This window comes from Oryzias latipes, chromosome 23, assembly GCF_053564925.1.
Source record: "Oryzias latipes strain Hd-rR chromosome 23, Olatipes_Hd-rR_3.1".
Classification (NCBI taxonomy): Eukaryota; Metazoa; Chordata; class Actinopteri; order Beloniformes; family Adrianichthyidae; genus Oryzias; species Oryzias latipes.
In genome coordinates, this window is record NC_136259.1 from 2,378,614 (window position 1) to 2,403,920 (window position 25,307).

Sequence of the window (25,307 nt, forward strand, 5' to 3'; positions counted from 1 at the left end):
GCTCTTCTATTGCATGATGGGACAGTGGACTGACCTGCATTGACCTCAGTTATGCTGCTGAATTCATGTAGAGACGCATCCTCTGTGAGAATATCAGGTCAGGAGCTGAGAGGGAAAACCGCCTCCTGACAGATTATTCAGAAACAGCGAGGCGGTCTGGAATTTTCTTTAGGCTGTCTGGCTAAAATCCCCAGAGAGTTCAGTTCTCTTTTCATTGTGGTAGAACTGAGTTAAAATGGGATTTTCCTCCTAAAATCCAGCAAGAATTCTTCTAAATTTGGAAAAAGAAATTGGTTTGTGATTAACTCAATTGGTCTGGTTCAGGGGTCTGCAACCTGAGGCCCCGGAGCCTCTTGTGGCTCTTTAACCCCTAAAAAGTAACATGACTCGGACTGAAAGGTGGAATAAATGAAACTAAACAGCCAAACTTTATTCAACTAATTTACAAACAGCTCTTTTCACTCTGCGAGGCTCCTGACTACAGTACCCATAATGCTCCATCAAGCAGTGCAGCTGAGTAGTTTACCAAAGTCTTACCAAAGCATTTAGACTGGTTTCTGAACGCTGTGGAGGTCAGTAAGCCCAACTAGAATTCACACTTAAGGTGGATTTTCTACTTCAGGAAAAAAAAGATCATGGATTTAAAGTGTGTCATAAGGTCTGGAAAATCGGGTATTGGCTCTGATTTCATTTTAGTTTGTTAGATTTACCCATTTCTGTCTGAGATGCACCACAAACAGCAGAATAAAATTGTTTTTTAAATCACTGCTGACATCATAAAACCTACTGTCTGTCGCATTGAGAGGGTGTCTGATGGTACAGGGGAGTTTTACTTCATGGGAATCTCTGTCAAAACCTCATTCGTATTAAGAAAAAAACATCTATTTTTTAAGTATATTGTATGTATACCAAAAAACAATAGTTCATTTATGTTTATCATGATAGTAACATAAATACAACGCAGTATTTTATCTTCTAAAGGATGAAGTAAGACTTTGTGGCTCTTAGTTGGTGAGAAACTGACCTGAACAAGTTTTTAAGTGTTAGATTCCTGGTCTGGTTCCCTAAATTGAAAAAGAAACAGCAGAGGTATTCAGTATTTGTTCACCACGGTGCAGAGGGAGAGCGGTCAACCTCTGATTGGAGGATCCCAGGTTTGGTTCCTGCTCAAGTTTCAGTGTTTTTGCCAGAGACACTGAACCCCACGAGCTCCTGGTGGTTATAGAGGCTGGCGCCAGTGTGTGACTGTAAAGCGTAGAGAAGTACTATAGAAGTACTCGCCATGTAGGGTTTGATAACCAGAACAAGAAGGGAACATGTAGAATAAAAAAGAATAAAAAGAAATGTTATCCAGCTTTCCTATTTCTATTTGAGGATGTTGCAATAAAAGGTAAAACATGAAATGAGATCCGTCTCTGCTGATATACAGTATTACATTATTTTTTTAAATATTTTGTTTAATCATGTGACTGATGTAGACTAGTGCTGTGCTTTTCAACCGCTAGTGTTGATGTTCAGGTGTGCCGCGGGAAATGGTTCGTCTTCACTGATCTAAAGACATTCATCGTCTCCGAGTTCATCAACAAAGGTGCAGGTTTCACACGGAGTAGTTCGCAGATAGCTTTGGGGAGCTCTTCAAAATAAAAGCATCGGATCTCTCAGAATCTTCCATCAGGAGTGCAAGAAAACCGTTTTGACGGTAGCTCCGCCCAGACGCGACGGGAGTGTCAGGTTTATAGACACCTTAGTATAAGCATCGAGCAGCGACTTTAAAATAAAGGCGGCGGACGCGAATCTGATGCAGACAGTTAATCTAAACGATTTACTGCTTTGTGTTTACGTTATCGTTGCTAGAACCGGGGCTAGGGATCCGTACGAATCATCCGTGGACCCCTAGGAGCTTCCTGCAGGAATAAAATAATGAAGGCCAAAGACGTGAGTCTGTCCAGCATCAGCACCACTGCTTTCACTACATCTCCCATGATGCATTGGGTTTATTTGATGGCGTCATGAAGCACAACAAACAATGAAATTAGGAAAACAGTAATTTCTCCTTCAAGGTTTTTGTTGGAGAACAAAGAAATTAAAACAGCTGCTTCCTAAGAATGTCTGTTTAAAGGACAAATTCAATTTCAGACTTTATTCACTTTAAAATAAAGCCTGTTAGATTAGATTGTTGTCCAGTGTCCACAGCATCCTGCACACAAAGAAAAATGTATTAAAAAAACGTTAATTGAGAATATATAAATACCTTAAATGATACTCAGTAGCTGCATATTGTGATAGTTAACTTCTTAACCTGCAATATTTAAGGTTGAGAATAAAACGGTTTGGAATACAGTTCTGGTACCTCAAATAAAAAATAAGTGTTTCTAAAACATCAAAAATTGTACTTTTTATTTATTTTTATTTTTTTAAAATAGGGATTAACTTGATTACCAACTAGGAAATGTGTCACTTTCTTAGCTCCAAGAACATAACATACAAAAAAAAAAATTACCAGGGACATGCATCTCATAAATATGACTCACTATTTTTTTCTGTATGTATCATGTTCAAAGCCATTGACTGTTAATTTACAAATACTAATTTTTGGCACAGCAATCAATATTTTGTTCAATTCTCCCTGTAATCCCAAAGGGAAATGTTGAGAAACCATATAGGTTATACATTATTATACCGTGGTCCGGGTGAATACTTGATTCTGATTGGCTGCTGGGTGTATATTAAAAAGTGTTATACCACAGGATAACAGTACGGTGAAAAAAGAAGTTGTGGTCACCTAGCTTAAATGTTGTGTATCACTGCGCCGGCTTCTTTAAAACAACCTTTAGCTTCATCATTTGGACAAAAACAAGCAGAAAGAGGAGAACTTTCTCTCTTAACTGATGCTTTATTCAACCCATCGGGACCATCAGCATAGATATATATCGCTTTATGATTGCAGAGTCTTCACTGCAGTGGTGGTGCGGCGCGACGCGGACTATTTGTCACGTAACAAATAGTCGCTTCTCTCTTTTTGTGAGAAAAGTGATCCAAATTGTAAAAAAAACAAGAATTAAGGACTAAAAACTGGTTACTATTTATTTCTTTTTTAAGTGACCATGGTAAAGGCGGGTTGATGGCCTTCGAAGTGTGCATAATCACTTTTAACGCGCTTCGCGTCCGACGGTTCAGGCTTCCATGGTCTGCGTTAAAAAGTCATAATGCGTACTTCGTCTGGGATTACTGTACTTCTTGAAAAAAATATTTGATTAATCCAACAATTCTCGGGCAACTTTCCCAGGTTTGACATGACCGATCCTGACACTGTTATGAAAAAATCGACTGTTTAGCTAGCTAGCATGGCTAGCACAGGAGAACATTGTTTACATTGAATGGTGATAGTTTTTCATGCAACATCTTACTTTCTAACATCTTTTTTCACTAGCAGCTACTGGTGGAGCTCATCTGACTGTGCTGGCGTCCTCTGGTTACATAAAGTACATGTTTGATCGTTTGATATAGTAAAAGATTTGAAAAACATAAAAAACCCACCTTCTGAAACTGGTTTGTTGACGTAAGACTCTGAGTTATTCAGTTGCAAATGAGCTACTGGATGTCGGGGATGTCCCGCCTCCCCTCCCCTTGACTGACGTGTCCCTGATTTGACGTGTCGACAGTTTTTAGAATCATAACCGCAAAAAATAGAAGCGCAACTCAAAAAAATAAAACCGCAACTCAAGAAGACAATTTCGGAATAAAAGCGCAACTCAAAACGACCATTTTAGTGGTGAAAAAACAAATCGGGAGCTGAGAAATAGGATTCTGCTTTGGGTTATATGTTTTGGTTGCAGTGTTGTTCTTTTTTTTCCAACATTTATCAAGCTTGCTGGGATTATAAATTGGTTCAAAATTTACAGTTGCTCTTCTACAAACCATACTAGAAAGCCATTTAGAAAGAATGTCATTTTATTTGGTTTTTGGTTTACATGAAATCACATTTTGATAAAGTAGAGAGAAAACCAACTACAGGGGAAAGTTTTAAACTAATTTAGTTGAAAATTATTAATGAAAACCATCAAAAATTAAGGAAAAAGAGCTGCAACTTCAAATTTGTGGCTTAATTATTACAAAAAACGCACACAGGATCGTGGATACAGACTACAGAGTTTTTCTTTTTTTTTTGGTTGCTGGTATGAGAGGAAAAGGGGACCTTTGCTCAAAGAAGGTTGAAAAACATTGGACTAGTGTTCTGTTACAAAAAAAACAGCCATTTCTAAAAAATAAATGAATGATAATAGCATTGAATGACCACATGGTGTCGCTGTTGTTTATATATAACATTTCCAAGTGAAGAACAGATCCGTTTTTTTACCAGCAGATGGCGACATAAGCTCTATGTCAGCACAGAAATAGGTTGGAGAGCATTCAGATGGACTTAAGAATCAAACACAACTTAGACACCAGGATTCCCTCCTTTTTCTTATTTTACAGTTTTTCTAGATTGTTAAGATACTTTTCTAGAAAGCAGCTCTCCTTTTCTCTAAACTGTGAACGCAAAACCCAAGTTTCAAGATACAGTCAAAAACTCTTCTTGCAAAACCAAACTTTCACTTCAAAACAGTTCAGTCTGTGCTCAGAACTGAACTTTGTTGTGAAATCGTGCCCTGAGTCAATCAAACTTAAAAGCAACATTGAACCCTCACTAAACACTACGTAAAAAAATAGAGAACACAGCTTCAAGACACGATGCTGGAGAAATAAAAGTTTATTGTTGCCTGTACGCTAAGTGCATGTTGCAGAAAACCCAGAAATGTAGTGCATTTACACGTAGCTCTGGTAAAAAAAAAAAAGAAAAATGAGCGTTTGTCACTTGTGTTCAAACTAAAAATATACAGGGACAGATGCTGACCACCTCAAACACCTCAACCTCCTCTCACACAAACTCTTCCTGTCAGATTTCTATCCTCACAAACCAGAATTCCCTGAACTGGCTTCTCTCACATCATTAGCCACAATTGGGATCAGTCTTGAGTTGTGTTTAAGTGGTGACACCGGTGCTTTCTTTGTGTTTGACTTTTGTCACCTGTGCACACCTTTATACACAGGTGCATCACAATGAAAATGAGTTGGCGAGAAGTGCTGATGTCTTTGCCAAAGGAATGTTTGAGTCAATCAGTGGGTTCAGGCAACTGACCATGTGGGTCAAACAACAGGGTTTAGTGTTTTAGCAGAGAAAAACTGTAAAGAACAATTAGGAAAAAGGGACGTTAAAGGCTTCAACTTCAGCACAAAAATCACAGAATCAGTGATGGTCTCACACATGGAGGGCGATGCGGATCGATCCAGGTTGGTCTGCACTGCTCTCAAGAAAATGGTTAAACGACTGCACGCCACCTTCAGATCTTCTGGAAAGGGCAGAAAAGCAGGAGCGAGGCGTTTCCCACAGGGATCTTTTCCATGGAGCTGGAGGTGTCGCAAAGCCGCAGAAGCCACTTCAGACCCAGCAGGCAGAGCGAGAAGCAGAAACCATAAAGTGATTGCTCAAACCCAGACGCATGAAAAATGCAGAAAAGCGCCAAATAGCAGGCCTGCAGCTTTGGCACGCAGTCCGAGGCGTGGCGTGCTTTTAGGACAGTTAAGAACTGGCTTTAGGCCACTCCCCCCCTTCTGTTGGTCTATGAACATTAAAAAAACAAGGTTCGGTGTCCAAACATGTGCTCGGTGTTTTCCATGCAGTTTTCATGAATTAACATTGATCTTATCCGCATGCTCATATGATTGACTTGAGCTGCAAAAATGTTTTGCTTGGAGATTAGGCTGGCGGCTCAAGTCGCACAACTTCAGCTGACTGACAGATGAACAGAAAAGCACACAAGTCTTGTGCAAACAAAAACGGGAGGATCGTCTTCAGAGGTTGATATTAAACCACTTAAACTAAAAGTCATATTCCAATCGTCTTTTGATGTATTTTAAAAGTGTTCCCAGTTTTTCTTTTTTATTGTGATTATGATGTTTTTAGCAGAAATCCAAAAACCTGTGTTGTTTTCTAGGACATAGTTTCTGCGGAGCAGCAGGAGCAGCAGGAGTTTATTAGAAATTCACCTCTGAGTCTGAGACGAAGCCTGTCTACATTTCCCATCATTCCTTTTGTTTACACTCTCTCCCGCTAGCTTACAGCTCCTCACAACCCCAATCTAACTTTAGCGTTGCTACAAAAATGGCAGCAATATCAAAGCTAACTAGTCGTCCAGTTTAGATCCAGATTCCAGCTCAGACCAGGAAAACAAATACGTTCATGGATCTATTGGTCTGCAGGAGGATGCATCAGAATGGAGCGGAGCAGGGAGACTGCGGCCCCGCCCAGTTTATTTTCTACTTCACGAAATCTTTTTTAAATTGCATTATTTCCCCGTTTTCTCCAGATTCACAAAGATTTAAATAACTTTTCAGAAATGCAATTTTGATTTTAATTTTCATAGATATTTTTCAAAGTGGTCACATTCTGTCTGTGTGGAGGTACAATACTGATTTAAACAGTGACTGTGATACCATGGAAATGTTTCCGTTCTAGACCAGGTCGTCTGATCCCCTGAACCCAGTCATCTGTGACCTTTAATGTTAAAGGAGGCCTTTGGTCCAGTTTCTTACAGACCAAAACCCAATAAGAACCGGAAAGTCCTACTTGACCGTTAAGAAAAATACACAGTGGCCATTAAGTCATCTATTAATGAAATATAGCTTATTTTATTCTTACAATATGTATTAACTAAAGCAGTGCTATATTTTTCTTTAAAGGCTATTTTAATTTGGACTTCCACTTTTGACAGCAGCACATGCAAGTTTCTTTTAAGATAAAACACCCCGTGTCAAAACGACCCTCCTGCTGCAGCAGTTTACTGTCAAATGAAACATGGCGTTTTCTGTTTTTATGACTTTGGAACTGTTGAAAATAAACTTGAAATCATCTGCATAGAGTGGAATTTTTAAATGGAATTAAACTTTAAGAACTTAACCTCTTAAATAAACCTGGACACACGTGCAGCAGAAGTTCAGAATATTTAATTTAAGAGGATTCCAATAATAAATAAACAGAAATGACAACATTTGATTCACTAAAATCATTTTAACCAAATCTAAAAACCCATTTTTGATTCAGATTAATACAATTTTCATTGAAAAGCCAAAGAACTACAATGGAGGCATTAAAGTGCCTCAGGTTGAGACCCCTGTGCTTAGCTGGACAAAGATCTAAAATGTTAGAGAAAAATCAAGTATTTAAACATCTTATTTCCAATAACAACATGCATGAAAAGGGGTCAGAGGAGTGTTGCTGTTTTAATGTCATAACCTGTAGAGTTTATTAGATGAAACTACATCTGTATTTTTGAACTCCGGACAATCGTGGTTGGAAATCTCACCATTGCCTCTTGTAGAGTACCCATCCAGAAGTCCATTCTGTGAGTTGAAACTACAATATCACAGTAAATCATGTATGGTAAAGTGGGAGCTGGAGTGGGATCATTTTTCCATCTGGGATGACAGCTGTTGCGCCTTCATGTCATTAATATTTTTGAGAATTAACTGAGAAGCACAAGACACTTCCTGTCATTAAAACTCATGGAACCACCCTGCTAGAAATCTTAGATTCCAGAATAGGCTAAGCCCAGGGAGATACATAAACCCTACTGTACCCTGAGTACGTTTCACCACTGAAGGTTTGTTTGCTCTGCTCTGCTCTTCTCAGATTAAGTTCAGGGAACCTGAAAAATGGCTGTAGAAATTTGGTGAACTCTGGTACAAAATGGCTCGTATGTGACAGATATCTACCCACAATACTCGCAATACTATAATATAGTTTTTATATTTTAAGACAAGCTAGGAGTACATACTGGTATCTGAACTGAAGTGGCATGTGCAGATTACCGGATGATCTCATAAACCCAGACATGGAGAAATGTTTACAGATTCTTTTGTTAAGCACTTCAAAATGAATAAAGCAGATCTCTTAACATCATCTGTATCTTCCATGCATTGTAAATGAGATAAACAGTCAATGGTTTCATGTAGCCAAAGGGTTAAAAGATTTTGACGGTAGCTCCTCCCACACCTGGTGTGTTGACTTTATGAACACACTTTAGAAATAAGCTTTGAGCAGCAAATTTGACGCGTGTCAAAAGAAAGCCATCCAACGTGAATTTGAGGCACAAATTGCGTTTGGTGTGAACGCAGCATCAGGCTTGTATCAGGCTTCCGTAAAAGACAGTAAGTTGTTTGGTTCAAAGCCGGCTCTCCTTTGATTCTTGTCCTTTCCAAGGTCCACGAAGTCATGGAGGTCAGTCATCAGCCTCTTTCAAAAGCTCTTACTTTGAAGGTTCGTCTGTCTATCCCCCGCCCCCCCGGGGCTGAATTTCCTCCTGGTCATTCCAGTGGAGAGGCTGGAGTCTCTTGGGAAACCCCTGCTCCGTCCTGACAGCCTTGGCTTCCAGCAGTGACTAATGCACAATAGCAGTACACAGCACTGAGAGCATCACTGCAACCACCAACAATTCCTCCATTTCTCTGCCCATGTCCCGCTCTTTCTCTGGCTTTTTTTCTCCGTACGCCATGCCAGACCTTTTGCCAAGTAGCTGTCAGTCTGTTTGCACTGCATTCTGAATGATATGAGAATCTGATTACTCAGTTCAGTCCTGCTCTGGTAAAGTGTTTACATCTTCTTATACTTAACGGAGTGCCGTGAGACCGTCTGGTTGCCCCGAGTCCATAAAGAGGATTTTAACTCTGTGTTGTTTCTGCAGAATGAGCGAGGAGCCCACACACTTGGCACCAAGCGGAAAATTCTCGTGGGATTTGTTAATCGCTGCCTGAAGAAGAGGGCAAAAGTTCATGAACTGCAGTGCAAACATTTCAAAGTGATAGAACAGCTCTTGAAAAAACCCTTCACGTCGTTCACATGATTAGCAGAGCACAATATTTCTAGCCATGTCTCTGCACTGGCACTGAAGTGGTAACATCTTTAAGACTTTTATTCTGTCCAAAAAAAATTATGAGTTTGCCAAACACATTGCAGAACTGTTCCTCTGCCAGTTATACAACAATCGTTTCACGAAACGGCACAGAGTAGTTGGAAAGTATTCAGTTCCTCTGCACCATTTGTTGAGGTTCAAAATCGTATTTTCTTTCAACGAATGAAGTTTGTTCTGCTTAAAATTATTGTGTTTCTATTTGACATCAATGTGCTGTAAATGAGGCTGGGATAGGCTCCAGCAACACCAGCATCCCCATAGGGATTCAACGAGTTAGATAGATAGATAGATAGATAGATGACTTTATTAATCCCACAATGGGGAAATTTCATTTATTCATTCATTACATTTAGTTTAGAGGATAGATGGATGGATTTCTGAGAAAGTGTGTACAAAAAAGTTTTTGGGTTTTGGTTGTTTGCAAGTGGAGCTGGACTCATTGATCAGGCCTAAATTGGTGGCAAAAAGTGAAGCTAGTTTAACCATTTTAACCTTTAACGCCGGAACTGTGGCTAGTGACGGCAGAACAATACACGCTCTTTGAACTACAGAACAGAACTCCAGCCACTAACTCAACGAACGTAATTCCAACGGTATAGCATTAGCTTGTAGCAGATAGTTCTAGGAAAATAAATAACACTATCGGTTTAATAACTTTAAAAAAATCATGCAAAAACAAAAGCTCAATACTTATATTTAAATGTAAACTTGTGTGGTTCAGAGGAGATCCACGTCAAGAAATTTGTTTTTCCTTCACCCAAAAGCCCGACGCGGATATCCAACTCTAATTCCCTACAGCTCCACCTTAGACAAAAACATTTTCAGACACCACTACAGCTTCCATTGCCCCTACTATTAGAGCAATAGGGAGTACCAACTATTATTGTGTGCATGTGTTTGGGGGGGGACATCGTGTGGGTTTTATACATATTTTTTGTTTAACGTCTTGCTTTTGGTTTTTAAAATTGGATTACGTCTTTATGTAAAGCATTTTGAGTAACACGACTTAGAAAAGCGCTATACAAATAAAGTTTGATTTGATTTGTGGGTCTAAATATTGAACGTCCCAATACGCATATATGTCAGAATTCATTTTAAATGCTTTGAAGTTGACTTAGTATTCTTTTATAACGTTTTTATCCCCCACACCTTTGGTCAGCTGATAATCTGCTAGTGAGACAACCTAAAAGCAAAACATAAGCTCTCAGAAGTTTAGGGATGGGTATCAATTACAAATTTAAAATCATTAAAGTCATTGATGATATTGAAAGATTGGACTTCATTCTTACACATCTCTGTTTTGTAGCAATGTGCTGGTTTTACTGTTTCTTTTTAACCACAAAGGAGTGCTGGCTTTTACCCTATTGGTTTCATAAACAAGATTGTAGTAACAGAAAGTAGGTGGGGAACATCCAGGACAGTTCACCAGTCCATCACAGGACCACACAAAGACAGACAACCACACACATTCACATTCATACCTAAGGAGCAAATTATAACTTCCAACGATGCATATTTTTGGGCTGTGGGAGGAAGTTTGGAGTAGCCATGCGTGGGCAGAACATGAAAAGTCTACACAGCAAGAACCTTCTTTCTGTGAGGTGAGAGTGCTAACCACTACACCACCATACAGCCCTTTCTTAGGCATTAAGTCATCAAAAAACGTAATAATCCATTATTTTTCCTAAAGATCAATAAACAATATTTCTTAATTTGCCCTTGCCTGCAGGAAATAATAGTTTCATTAAGGTTCCTCCAAAACTAACGTATTTTCCCGACCATAAGGCGCACTTAAAAGTCTTAAATTTTCTCCAAAATGTACAGAGCGCCCTATGGTGTGGTGCGCCTAATGTGTTGTTGTGTGAATTGTGTAAAGAGGTCATAGCAGAGGACAGCATGAGAACGGTAAGAAGGGAAGTAGTGGGAATAGGAGGGAATAGTACAAAAGTGCAAGTATGTGCGTTATGTAGAACATCGTTTTGGCAACCCTGAAAATGCAAAGAGACACGCTTATGAAGCACAGTTTAAACTGCACTTAGGGCGTAGCTACTGTTGAAACCCATTGATTGGCTGAAGGTCATTACAACATAAGAGAGTGCCAAGTGAGTGACTATATTCCTCTTTGACGCCCACAATCTTCTCTCAAACAACATTAACTGCTCTGTATATAAGAAGTACCAAAAGACAATAAATGACCTGCTGGACTAGATCCATTGTTGTTGTTATTAGCCTCACCCCGCATGTGCCGTGACCATCCACTTTGATAGCAAATGGTTGCCTGAACGGACCGGACCATTCTAAACCGGAATGGACCATACTGGACCGCTCAGTGGAAATGAGGCTCAAGTCACTCTCTAAAACCCATCTCTTGTCTTGGCTTTTGGCACCATGGTAAAATTAAAACTAGCTGTTGGTCTTTTTGGTTTCTGCTAATTTGAGTAAAGAATCAACCCGTCCGTCCGTCCGTCCGTCCATCCATCCATCCATTCTTCCATTTTCTTCTGTTTATCCTGGACAGGTTGTAGGGGGAGCAATCTAAGCAAAGATGCCCAGACTTACTTCTCACTGGCCACTTCTTTCAGCTCCTCTGGGAGAATCCCCATCCTGGTGTAACAATGGTTATTATTGTGGATCTCTGATTGGTTTGACCAACAGGGCTGCCTGTCTTGGCTGATGATCAGCATGTCCAAAGTTCAAAACATTTGATTGACACATTTTTTATAGCCTACTTTTAAGTGGTAGGGGTGTGGCCTTCCAACAGGCTCACTCCTGGTACTTACTGACAAAGTCTACCTCCAAAATGGTGACTGGATTTTCCTCATTTCGTAGGAACTGGAAGTAAAGCATTTTCTATAGGTGACGTCACTCTCAACCCGGTCTGGTTCTCATATACAGTCAATGGCGATGACAGAGGGGACTAAAGGCAAAACAGATTTTTTAAGAATTTACTTCATATCAAGTTGGCCAGGAAAATGCTAAAATTAGGAAGATAAAAAGTAAATGTTTTGGTACATTAAGACTAATGTAACTTTGGTTATATTAGATGAAAAATATGGAAACAAATTTACATTTTTCATTCAGTTTAGTTCAGAAAAAGCGGGTATATAGAGGTGTTGTGGTAACAGGCAGGTTGGGGGGAGGGGGGGGGGGGGGCGCTGATAGGATGAGAGGCATTCCATCGACCCCTAAGGTCAAGACGGAAGGTGGTCACCTTAAAACAGACATAATGAGGCGGATTCTAGTGTGTGGTTGAGGTTTCTACTTCAAAATATTTTTCTTGTGTTGTCATTATTGGTCAGATCCATCTTTCTTAAAAAGAGGCGGAGCTTGTACAGCCAAACCTAAAACAAATCAATCTTGTCAATAGTTCAAAGGTTGCTTAGGGTCAAGTTCCCACATACAAACTATTTTCTTTTACGTGGTGATGGATCAAGAAATCAAAACCAAAGAGTTTATAAAACTGACTTTAAAAACAAAAACAAAAAAATATTCGTAGGATCTGCTTTCTCTGAAAACTGCACCACATCTCTGGCAAAACTTTTCAAAATAAAGTTCTCTCTTGCTATAACTTATATGAGCAGGTATTTCACTAAAGGAAAAAACAATATAATCACAGTAAATAAAATAAAAGACTATATATCTTGTAGATTTGTTAAGCTGATTAAATGGATTTATTAGTTTGTTTACATTTTGAATTTTTATGTACAAATAATCTGTTGTTGCAGTTTAAAGATTAAACCAATCAAACAGATGATCATAAAACTTAACAAATAAATATAAATTAATTTCAATTTCAACAATAAATACCACCAAAACATTCCTTTTTTGGACTGGAATGCAACCAGAATGAGAGATAACGGGAAAAGGAAAACGGAGAGGTCAGCCGCTTCATCCACACAGAGTGACTCATACGCTTCCGTTCAGGAAAAAGAGGGAACCAACCCTCTGGTTTCAGGATGTTTGGGTTTTGTGTGTGAGTATAATGAGGAGAGTGGCTGTTTTTTTTTTGATGCATGTCAAACTCGTGTTCAGCTCAAAGCGGCGGCGTGTTTTTGGACACCTTTGAACACGGACGAGCCGCTCTTTCTCATTGGCGTTTTTCAAACTCTACAGAGACCTGACCTTTGACTTAGACAATTCATGATGCTTTTCATCGCCGGCGACGAACGTTCAAAACCGAAAATATAGTAAAGATACAGTGGAGGAAATAAGTATTTGTTCCCTGGTTGATTTTGTAGGTTTGTCCGCTTAAATTGAAATAGACAGTCTGTCATCCTAATGATAGGTTCATATGAACAGTAACGGATAGAAAAATTAAGAAATCCCCCTTAAAGAATTTATATAATTTATTTGCATTTCATTGAGTTCAATAAGTATTTGAACCCTCCTGTTGGAAAGACTTAGTAGACGTTTCTTTTATTTTCCCTCAATGAAATGCAAATACATTTATATAAAATCTTTAAAGTCAATTTCTTCATTTTCTTTGTGATTTTATATACCCTACTCTATAAATGAACTTACCATCAGGATGGCAGACTGTCCATTTCTTTTTAAGTAGACAAACCTACAAAATCAGCAAGGGGTCAAATACTCATTTCCCCCACTGTAGACAAACCAATCCAGCAAAGTTTGCTTTTAGTGAGAAAATGGAGAAAAAAGGTCTTTAAAATCCCAAACCAATATACCCAGTAACCAAAGACCTTTTAGCAGAAGCCTGGAGCCAATGACAGATTGGTAACTGCCCCAAAAAATCTGTACTGAGAGGATTACAGGATGGCTATAAAGACCAAACAGTGAAACAATAAACCTATATGACTGAAAACATCAGATAACTTCTGTTTTGTTCTTAATGTAATGTATTTATTGGTTACTTTTAACTGTTTGGGGGGCAACACTTAAGTGGCGACCCCCACAGAGTTTTTATGAACAGCTGGCCAGGGTCAAAATTACTCTCAGGTGTTATGTTCGTGTGTTGTCTTGTCAGAATCCTATTGAATCTTATCTAATACAAGATTCAAGATTTGGTTTGTCATTCCACAGATAGTATTTACAGAGAAATACACAGGTTATTGATCTGCTCATTTATGAAAAACAGCTGCTATCACACAAATATCAGTAGCTTAACTTGGGAAATATTCTTATTCAAAACCAGAAAAGGTCTCGCCAAAGAATTCTGCATCACTAGGCCCCCAAAAAGCCAGTTGCATAACATGGGAAATGGTCATGTTTGGTATTTTTGAAGGTCTGCTGAAATTCAAGCTCGCCTTCAATGAGATAAACAAAAAGCTATTTTTGGAGTGTTTTGACTGTGAGGAATCGGAAGAACATGCTCCCAACTGCATGAAGGGCTTCTACATATTGAGTCACCACGCAGACAGAAAGTTCCTGAATCTGTGCAGATGTTTTTGCTCAGTCATCATGTCTCTTTTTCTTTCCCTGCAGGGCAAAGTACTTCAGGGGGAAGAAGCTGAATGGAGAGTATGAAATCAGAGTGGAGCAGGTAAGATGCCACTTTTGACTTTTTTACAGAGATTCTTTAGATCTCAGTGGTTTAAACTTTAGGTAAAACTTTAATCGCATACATCCGTACAGGGGTTGACGGGTTTTTGGGCTGTCTGACCCCCAGAGGCTCATTGAAAATGGAATGTACCATTGTCATGTGAGTATCAGGAAGTAATCATAGGGATAATGTTAGTTGCTTGCATTTGTGACATTGTGGTGATGCTTGCTGTACCCTTACACCACATTCGAATTGTTAGTCAGGTGTGCGTACTGGTCCCTCCGCACACACGAGGTGTACAGGTGATACATAAGTACCTGTAGGACGTTCACACAAACTACACTCTGATTGGCTAATTTCCTCGTTTCTAATAGTCAAGTAGTGCATACTTATCAATCGTTGAAGTTGCGGCCTTTCCTCAACTGGACCCTGCCTTCAGTGGCCCCCAGGTAAATTGAGTTAGAGACCCCTGCTCTAAAGGATTGGTCTTGGTATTTCCTGCAACCCACCTGTGTGTCACGTACCTGTTTGGCCATTTTTCACCGTTTTCACAGCCCATATCCACCCTTAAGGGCAGGTATGACTAAAGCTTAAAGCAAATGCTGTGTTGCAAGTATTTACCACAATTTTATTCCTTTCAGGATTTCTATCAAAAAAAAAGTCACCCAGGTACTTGTTCGGTATCATAACTGTAAACATCTGTAAAATCTCTGCGCTGACAGTGAAGAGATTTGATTGGGTCTCTGTCTTGAAAGGGTAGAAGGACACAAGAGGCCTGCGGCGTTCAGCTGGAGCCAACCTACTTCAAACCCTTCACCGTTTTCCAGAAGCCCTCCACATTGATGATAGAAAGTCACTTTCCAATTGCCTTCAAGAGCCACACTCTTGTGTTTGAGAATCTTCAAATGACTTAAGCCACTGCTTCTCAATTCTAGGAAAAAGAAAATGTTTTGTGTCCCCCCTAAGCCCTCACCCCCCCATGACCCCCTCACCCCACCCCACACACTCGTGCTGTGACAATATATTAGGTTAGTATCTATAAAAATGGCATAAAAATGAGGGAGCCAGTTTAGCTCGTGCTGGTTTGCGGCGCCTTCCATCCGTGAAACCCGGGTTCGACTCCGGGCTGCTCCCTGTTCCCTTCTCTACCTCTGCCGGTTCCAAGCCCGGTTTGAGAAGGTTGCGTCAGGAAGGGCATCCGGCGTAAAACATTGCCAAATTTACCATGCGACTTGTTCGCTGTGGCGACCCCTGATGGGAGAAGCTGAAAGTGGAAGTATCTATAAAAATGGTGTAAGTATACCTTAAAATGGTATCTTTTAACATTAACAAAAGAAAAAAATCAATATAAATCCACTTTCAACAAATATTAACTTTATTTTGCCACAGAAACCCTGTTCTAGTCTAAAACAGAAAAGTAGCTTAACGTGCCTGAAATAAAAAATCTGTCATTCCTTATTTAAACTAGAAACATTTTGACCAACTGAACCATTTGATGCTGAGAAAAATAATTCAATCAATAAATAATATTGAATGTAAATTGATCTGAAACATTAACACAGCAGCATAAATATATTTAACCTTTTTAGTCTGAAGAAATAGGTTAAAAACATTGTGCTGTTTTTTTCTAAATGATGGATTGTTTATTTATGATCTCAGCTCGCAGCTGTTTTCCTGCATTACCTGCTGTCTGTAATTTCAAATACTGACACCAACTAAACCACAAGAAGAAAAAGAAAACATTGATGGAAAATAAAGACACGTCTTCAAAATGTCTACAATAGTTCATAAAGAATGACATTATTAGCATGAGCTGAGGAATCTAAAGGTAGCCATGATCCTGGTGTTGCCCAATCCAGGCAGCACTTGCAGCTCTCCGTGTGCGCCGTTTCACCTGCAGCCTGAGCCCACTGCCCCTCCCCTCTCCTTCTCAAACACCCGTGTGTCAGCAGACAGGAGCAGCTGAAGGGACAGCAGTTCACAGTTTCAGGCTGTTACAAACTGTGATTTAACAGATAATAGGAACCGAATAGTGGCACAGATGTTTTTTCAAGCACTGAGCCGCTGTCACCACTGCCCCACGTTAAATCTGCGCCCCGGACAATTGCCCGTATTACCTGTGCCTGAAACCGCCACTACCCCCCCCCCCCCCCCCCCCCCCCCCCCCCGGCAGCGTGCTCCACTATTTGAGAAGCACTGACTTAAACCAACTGCTGCATGAAAAGCAAAGACAAAGCCTTATAAGGTATAGTCCATGCAGAGGCCGTTCAGAAACTCGTTCCTGTTGTCTGTACAAAACACACCAAAAACCCACAGTTCCCAGAGTTTTCATCCAAGTTTCACTGTAGATATTCCACACATTTGGTATGGGGTGACCTTTGACTTTATAGTATTATTTAGTGTTATTTACCATATGTCTCCAATAATGGCCATTCGCTAATTGCTGCCAATCTCCAATAAACGCAGGGTTGAATAGGTGTTTGTTACTTTAGATCTCTAATAGTGGCCGGGCTCCTTTAAGAGACCTCCGCCCCCAATTTTTAACATGGAAGTCAATGGGAAATTGCTTCCTTCTCACACAAGCCCCCAGTGGTCTGTTAAGAAATTGCAACATTTGGTACTTCTTGATTTGCCTTCAATTCTAGGATGGAAGGCCAGGGCTTGTTTTTTTATACACTTAATGTTAAAAATTTGCTAGCATCTCGCTCTTGTGTCTTAAGAATCTTCACCCTTAACGTTTTTGAAGTACCTTAACTCTTTACACGATTAACGTAATTTCAATGGAGTCTTTTTTTTTGTCATCTTCTAAACCTGTTTAGTCCCTTTCGTTGGCGACGGCAGAGGACATCCTGAACAGGTCGCCAGTCTGTCACAGGGCCACAAATCACACATTCACATTCACACCTAGGGACAATTTAGAGTAACCAATCAACCATATGAAGCAGGTTTTTGGACGGTGGGAGGAAACCGGGGCCATGTGAACATGCAAACTCCACACAGAGGGGTCCCCCCACTGGTGTTCTGTTTCAGCTGCAAATATCTGACAGGAAACACCAACTCTGATTCTAAAATTAAACTGAGGGGCTTTCTATAAAAAACAGCAGAAAAATGTTTGCAGAAAAATCTGATGACTCATTGGGATGATGATTCATCCCTGTGTGAAAGAGTTTCTCTAAAATGCATCTTTTAAGGTCCCCCAGCCAATATCTGAAATGGGGGGAACTTCTTGCTGTGAGGCAAGAGCACTAACCACTGCGCCACCAACAGTCGGCTGCAAGTTAGCCTACCTTAGGTCTGATTTAGCTTAGCTGCTTTTGTTTCGTTATCCTGTTAATGTCAACCAATAATGATAGAAACCTGTTTTCTTTTTTTTCTTTTTTACATCCAATGAGTGGAGGTACATCTGCTGGCACTTTCTGGACTGTTTTCCACCACCTCTGGGTCTGAAACTATCTGCCGGTGCATTGTTTACACGATCAGCTGTTGTGGCCGGAGATCCCTGCAATATTATCTCTTTTATTCAATTTTCAACAGTTATGGTAACAAGATAATTTTTATGGGATCAATAACATTCTAAAAAGTTCTATTTTAGTTTAATAAATAAAATTTAACACGCATGGGCGAATTTGAACAATCTATGTTTCGGGACTCGATGTATACGCCTGCAACCCCGTGACGTATGTTTGACAGTGAGTTAACAGTACTACAAAACACAGACATGTTAAACGTAAAACTAAATGTTGTATTCATATTTTTCTACAAAGCTGTGCACAGAGTATTCATTTGTGCACAACTTTGTCCCTATAAATATGTTTCTTATTGACACATTCCTTACGCCATAAAGGATCGTCTAAAAAAACCTACTTCTAAATATAAATGTTGAATTTTTAAGTCAAGTTTTATACTTTTGCTCTTTTTTTCTTATTAGATTTGTTTATGTTTTCTGTTATTTTTTGAGTTTTATCGAGGCCCTTCTATCCAGGGTAAATCCCAACGTCACCCAACGGTGGCTAAGATAGGCTCCAGCAACCCAGTGACCCCGAAATGGCTTAAAACACCAATGACAATTGTGTTTTTTGGTGTTTTTGATATGTTTTTGGGTAGGCCTGCACAATAAATGGCAAATTTATCGTTATCGCGATATCAAGCTGGAATATGCATATTTAACGAATAAAAAAAAAATCCATGTATGAATTTGACCAATTGGATGGACGCCTTTACATTGTTGACCAATCAGATGGAGCTCTTTTATGTCAGATGTTTGCCTCCTATGTAGACGAGGGTCATTTAGAGTGTAATTTAAAGATTCAAAGATTCAAAGATTCAAAGAGTTTATTGTCATGTGCACAGTAAAGAAACGGGTTTCCCTGCACAATGAAATTCTTTCTTTGCTGTCTGCTCCGAATGCCCAAAAGTATAGAGGAAACAAAAACAATTCACTCACATCATACACACAAAAACACAAGATGTCGAGTGGCTGTTGCAAAAGTGCAAATGTGCAAAAGTGACAGTGACAGTAGCAGCAATTAGGGTAAGCAAGGTGCAGTTTGTTTTTCCAGACTCCAGTCAGCTGTTAAGGAGTCTGATGGCAGAGGGAAAGAAAGAGTTCTTGAGTCTGGTGGTCCTGCACTTCACACTCCTGTACCTCCGTCCTGAGGGGAGGAGAGTGAACAGTCCTCGTTGCGGGTGGGTGGGGTCCTTGATGATGGAGGCAGCTCTCCTGCAGACCCTGCGTTTGTAGATGCATTGCAGTGAGGGAAGAGGAGTCCTGGTGATCTTGGACGCAGTCTTTACCACTCTCTGCAGGCGTTTGCGGTCCGCAGCGGTAGAGCTGCCGTACCACACTGTGATGCCGCTGGTCAGGATGGACTCAACCATGCAGCTGTAGAAGTTGCTGAGGATCTTCGGGGACATGCCGAACCTCCTCAGCCTCCTCAGAAAGTACAGCCGCTGATGAGCCTTCTTCACCAGCTGTGAGGTGTTTAGTGTCCAGGTGAGGTCCTGGCTGAGGTGGACCCCCAGATATCTGAAGCTGCTCACCCTCTCCACTTCCAGACCTCGGATAAGAAGCGGCTGATGAGGGTTCCTCCTCTCCTTCCTCATGTCCACTATCATCTCCTTTGTCTTGTCTGTGTTGAGGGTGAGGTTGTTGTCCTCACCCCATGTCACCAGACTGGCCACCTCCCTCCTGGAGTAATGTTGACTCTTATTTCAATGAAACTGTTTCCGTGAAATGGAAATTATGTTTTTAGTTGTTCTGCTATTTGTTCCTGCGATACATGAAAGTTATATCATCATCGCAATAATGATCACTAATATCGCAAAGTCCGAGTTTTCCACATACGGTACAGCCCTATTCTTGCGGCATTTTTCTGATGATGGAGAACATGTATTAATATAGTTGAGGTAATACTCGTTTCTGAGTATATTTTTATTCAAATACCAATCAGGAGCAGACAAAAAAATGCTGTCTGAAAAAGATCATATTTGTGACATGGGAAATGTCCTAGGCATAGTTTTCCGCTAAAAATGGCGAAATCAAAATGAAAAGACCACTGGAAACGAACTTTGATCTAATTTGGAAAATGGATGAAGTTTTAATGAATTATTATTTGAGTTGTTTGTTTGGCAGTGTTGCCTGTCATGGCCTATTGCCTAAATGAAAGCACCATGTAAACTATTTAACTTTTTTAAATATTATTTTAGAAAAAAAATTGTATTTTAGTCTTTTATTTTCTTGAACGCTGCGTTTTGGCGAAACTCTTTCACACAGCAACCACAGATGAATCTTCATCCCAATGAGTCATCAGTTTGTTTTTCTATAGAAGCCCCTCATTTTAAATTTAGAGTCAGAGTTTTGTTTCTTGTCAGAGGACTTTCACAGATATCTGCAGCTCCAAGGATGACATCAAATGTTGTTTTGGGATTAAGCGTCTCCCACAACTCCTTCAACACTTTGAAGCGTCTCAGATGTCTACAACCCTATCAGCACTTCTATAGAGCCACTTAAAACACAAAGGAAAGGGGCACACCCACCCGGTCAACGCAGTCATTTACCCAACGGGGTTAATCTAACTTCAGCAGGTGTGTTTGAGGAAGAACAAGGAGCAGTTGTGCTGTTAGTCCATGTGGACTTCTGGGTCTTGCAGGGCCGCAGCTGCTCAGCAGATGTGTGACCTCAGCAGCGTCTGCGATCCTTTCAGCGATGCCAGCTCACAGGCCGTGTGTGTTATCTGGGCCTTTTTTGGCCGGTACATGCCTGTGACATAAGGCCTCGGCTCGGCCTAAATGACATCATATAATACGTTCGTGGTCAAAGCCAGTTGCCTGTTTGTCTTGAAGCATTCGGTGGGGGCGTAGATTATCTTTCTATCTCACAAGGTGCTAGTGATTATCAGAAATACTTTCATGCATGAATAAAGGATATTTTTAAGGCCCCTCAACTGCATCCGCATGTGAGCCAGCCCTTTTAGAAAGTCAAGCAAAAATACTCGTGCACCTAATTTTTTCCACATGAGTTAGATGACTTAAGTGATCATTGTCTTGTCTAAAACCACAGGATGGGTTGTTCTTGTTTCAGATGAAAAAAGGGCAGCTTTTAGTAAAAGATATAATTCATTTTAAAGGCATTTTCAGGGTAAAGCAGTGAAGGAATTGGTATGGCTAAAGCCACGTTCACGGGCAAGTGACGCCTGTCCAAGGACACGCTAAACGGCCATTCTAGAATTCGCTTTCAGCATGGTATTCCACGTGGACAAGTAGTTGGGCGTGTATTCATGTTTTTTTTTTCCTACTGTTTACTAGGGCATGTCCACCACCCACAGTTGGAAGAGTCTTGGTGTGAAATGTCAAAGCAGTGTAAATTTAGTGACTCTTGCTCCAGGCGTTTTCTTTCACAGCTGGATTGCAAAACATGAAAGATTTGGTGTGATAGAATTATAGATGGGCACAAACCGCAAGCATTAATTCTTTTCTCCATGATCAATTTTCAAATGGTTGATACTTCTGTGTATTGAGAGGGACGGTGTTCATACGTCACCAACAGATCTGAGCCTCTGATTGGTCAAAGTTCATCTGGGTTTGCTCTGGATTAATGGCCAGAAGGCTTACATGAAGGTTTTGGACATGGAATCACCAAAACACGAGTATGTACTCGCTCATATAGATTTTTCATGGGAAGTGGTCACTTGAATGCATGTTGTAAACATAGCATTTAGGGCTGAAACGATTCCTCGAGTTACTAGAGTTACTCGATTACAAAAATTCCTCGAAGCAAAAACTCTGCCTCGAAGCCTCGTTAAATTCCTGACGCGCACTATACGCGCGGCGCAGGGATTTGATTGTGTCACACGGACCGTTTATTCACACGGACCTTTTGAATTTAGTTGGCGCGATGGCAGAGAATAGATCTATAAATAAAAGGCAAAAATTGTCTAAAGTGTGGGATCATTACAGACTTAATAAAGAAGAGAACAAGGTGCAGTGTCTCTACTGCAAAATAGAGCTGGCATACCTGCGCGTGCCGCCGGCAGCGAGCGAGGGGCGGCGTGCGCCCCCTCCGCGGCCCGCGCGTGCCGCCGCGGAGGGGGCGCCGAGAGGCAGGGGCTGGGACAGGCGGTAGCTCGCCTTTCGGCGGACCGCGAGGCTTCTTTAAGCATTGCAAAAATAACAAAAGCATTATTTTTACACGAAATATAAACAATGACAATGATCAAATATGTTTTTCTGATTCTTTTATTTTTAATGGCCTTCCATTTTGGTGTTTTGCCACCCTTTCAAAGTCTTCTGTCCCCCCCCCATACAAAATCTTCTAGCTCCACCACTTCTCAAGACCAACTTAAAAACACCAAAGTAACATTTGCATCAGAGCGGTTCTTTAAAATCAAATGCTTGTTAATTTTACAACCACATCATTTTTGTTATGCAAGATTTGTTTTGGTTGTTCAAAAACACACACAAATCGTTTTATCCGATTACTCGATTAATCGATCGATTAAGTGCTAGATTAATCGATTACAAAACGAATCGATAGCTGCAGCCCTAATAGCATTTCGTTTTCTGTGGTACATGTCTAGAGTAGGCCTATACGCAAAACATTTCCTCTATTTTCAGTTTTTACATTATGATCAGGTCCCTTCTTAGTGAAGCCCGACGCCCTTTGTTCTAATTGAATGTGAACTTTAAATCCGATTTATCCCTTTTTATAGGTTAAATTATTATATTTCTGATATTATGATATGTCTGTTTTGGAAATGCCACAATTTTTGTGGGAAATCGTGAATCGTTGCATCTGAACTGCATACCAGTTTGTTTACGTTGAAAGTAGGGGTGAGTATTGGCAACAGTCTGGCAATAAGATACAAATGGTGATACATCTAACGATGTATCAAGCATCGGGAGCCCACTACAAACCACCACAATCTCCAGTTTTATGTGGTACTGGGAGCAACGTGGCACAGAGTTTCAGTCCGGTGCCCATCCTAAGCAAAATCTGGGTAGTACTATACGTCTCATAACAGCAAAACAAGCTGCTTCCTGCTGAGAACTTGTTGTTTTGTGCGTGTCGATCTGCACAAAGAGGCTCAGTGTTCTCTGCTGCCAACTAGCGGTCGGAGGTTTAAGTGGAAAACAAGAGTCAGACAATAGAGGATGCCCAGAAATAACAAAATACATTTTCCCTTAACAGCATTTTGAATTGATACAAGTATGGCCAAATGAAATATCACAATATATCGCTGATATTATTTTTCCTGACACCCCTAGCTGAAAGTCTCAAACATGTGTCTTATTGCTAAATTTAAGAAGAATTTATAATTTATGGTTTTCTTATGTTACACCAGGCCTAGTATAAGTCGACTGAAAGATTTTTCTTCATTATCATTTGCGTATTAGCAAACTAAAAGAGTTTTCTGATTCTATTGGGTTTTTTTTTTGTAATACACAAATCATGTATCAAACTGAAAAATAACCCAAAAATTGAGGCTTGAACCAAATTAAATGTATCCAAATTAATCGTAAAGATTGCTCGAACAAAAGATTGTTTTTTTTCCCCCATGTTGTGGAAAATGTGAAAATTTGCAAATTTTACACTTTGCCACAAAATGGCCACCAAGCCATAGGTCTTGTAACCATCCCATAATAATTGTATAGTTCCTTCGTCAACACACGTGTTTTTGTTTCATTAGCAGATATGTAATTTCTAGTTTTGAGCCCCATAAAAGATGTTGAAACTATTCATATTTTTGACAGTTTCTCCTGCTATGATGTCATCCTCTTTTGGGATTGCATGTCAAAAAACGGATTTTCACCGATTGTGTGCAAATTTTGGTGAGTTTTTGAGGATACAGCGGGGGTTTCTAGTTTAAAAGTGTCAGAGTAATAATTCCTGTTTTGTTTTCTCAATAAACAATTTGGGGAGTAATTCCAGCAACTCTCCTCATATAAAAGAAGCCTTCAATGCTCCATTATCTGTCTGAATCCAGGATTTAACCACTGAAACGGGCTGTAAACGCATCACTGCAGCCTTTTTCAGTTGGAATTAGATCAAGGCAAAAACCAAAAACAATTTTATAAAGTTCTAAAGTCTTCGTAAAACCGTCAAATATAAACAAGTACAAAGAGTCTCTCGCTCTCACATTTGGTTGTTTGTTTATGGTGGCCGTGTAGGGTTGATCCATCAAGCCTCTGGTCATAAACGGGGTTCTTTGATCAGTAGAACGCCACATTCTATCGGCCATGTGTCAGGCATGTGTTTTAAAGATTCCCTGCAGAACCAGCCAAATAGTTTAAGGATGGAAATGACCTGACAGTTAAAGAATATTGTTAGATGTCCTGAAACTACCCAAGAAACATAGTTCTATCCAAAGAAACAGCATGTAAGTTCTTAATCTATGACACCAAACGAAGAGATTTTCATTTAATGGACGTTCCAGTTTACTACTGGTACAACTTCTCTCCCGAGTCTTCATTAGCAGAACACGTGACAAAAGCTGCAGTGGAGTCTGAGCTATCTGTTGATGTATTTTATTAACAATATTCATCTGTTGAGGACTGTTTCCTTGTTTTAACCAGGAATGTTTAAAGACGCTTTGGGATTGAAGCTACAATGAAGAGTGGCCATCCTCGTTTTTCTCTTCCTCGTGTTGTGTTTGGCATCTGACCGCAGCGTGTCAAACTGAATTTGTTTTTCTCAGCAAAGACTCGGCAGGCGACTCGTTCAGGGTCCATTTAATAACCTACATTTGCGTCGTTCTTCATACTTTATAGAGACATGAAGGAAAACAAAACGGCAGCTGTTCTGGTTTGAGGTCAGCTCACTGCTGTTCAACATCCCTCCTGGGCATTCTGGACCTGGTGCTGAGGGACTTTTACAACACTGCCTTCTGACTGCGACACGTCTTTGTGAGGAAATGGCCCATTTGTTCAAAGTGAAGCACCTTGGAGCCACAACCACAGTTGTAGTCAGTAAAATAGAGTGATAGTGGTGTTTCTATTTAATATTTCCCTTTCTGAAAGCCGCAAAATGGCTTGTCATCGGTGAAATGTAACCAACCAAGGGTTTTATATATATATATATATATATATATATATATATATATATATATATATATATATATATATGTGTATATGTGTGTGTGTGTGTGTGTGTATATATATCTATATATATGTGTGTGTATATATATGTATGTGTGTATATATGTCTGTATGTATATATATATATATATATATATATATATATATATATATATATATATATTAGGGCTGCAGGATATGAGGAAAACTCGCGATGTTCGATATTA

The 25,307-nt window shown here is 40.0% G+C and overlaps 1 protein-coding gene across 1 annotated transcript in view; it reads left to right on the forward strand.

Annotated features, from left to right (window-relative positions):
* The window catches only part of syn3 (synapsin III), a 150,769-nt gene that overhangs the window by 23,161 nt on the left and 102,301 nt on the right, over nucleotides 1-25,307 (forward strand). The window contains exon 3 of the mRNA XM_004082870.5: nucleotides 14,451-14,508. Within this exon, the coding sequence (XP_004082918.4) occupies nucleotides 14,451-14,508 (58 nt within the window). The remainder of the gene's footprint in view (nucleotides 1-14,450; nucleotides 14,509-25,307) is intronic.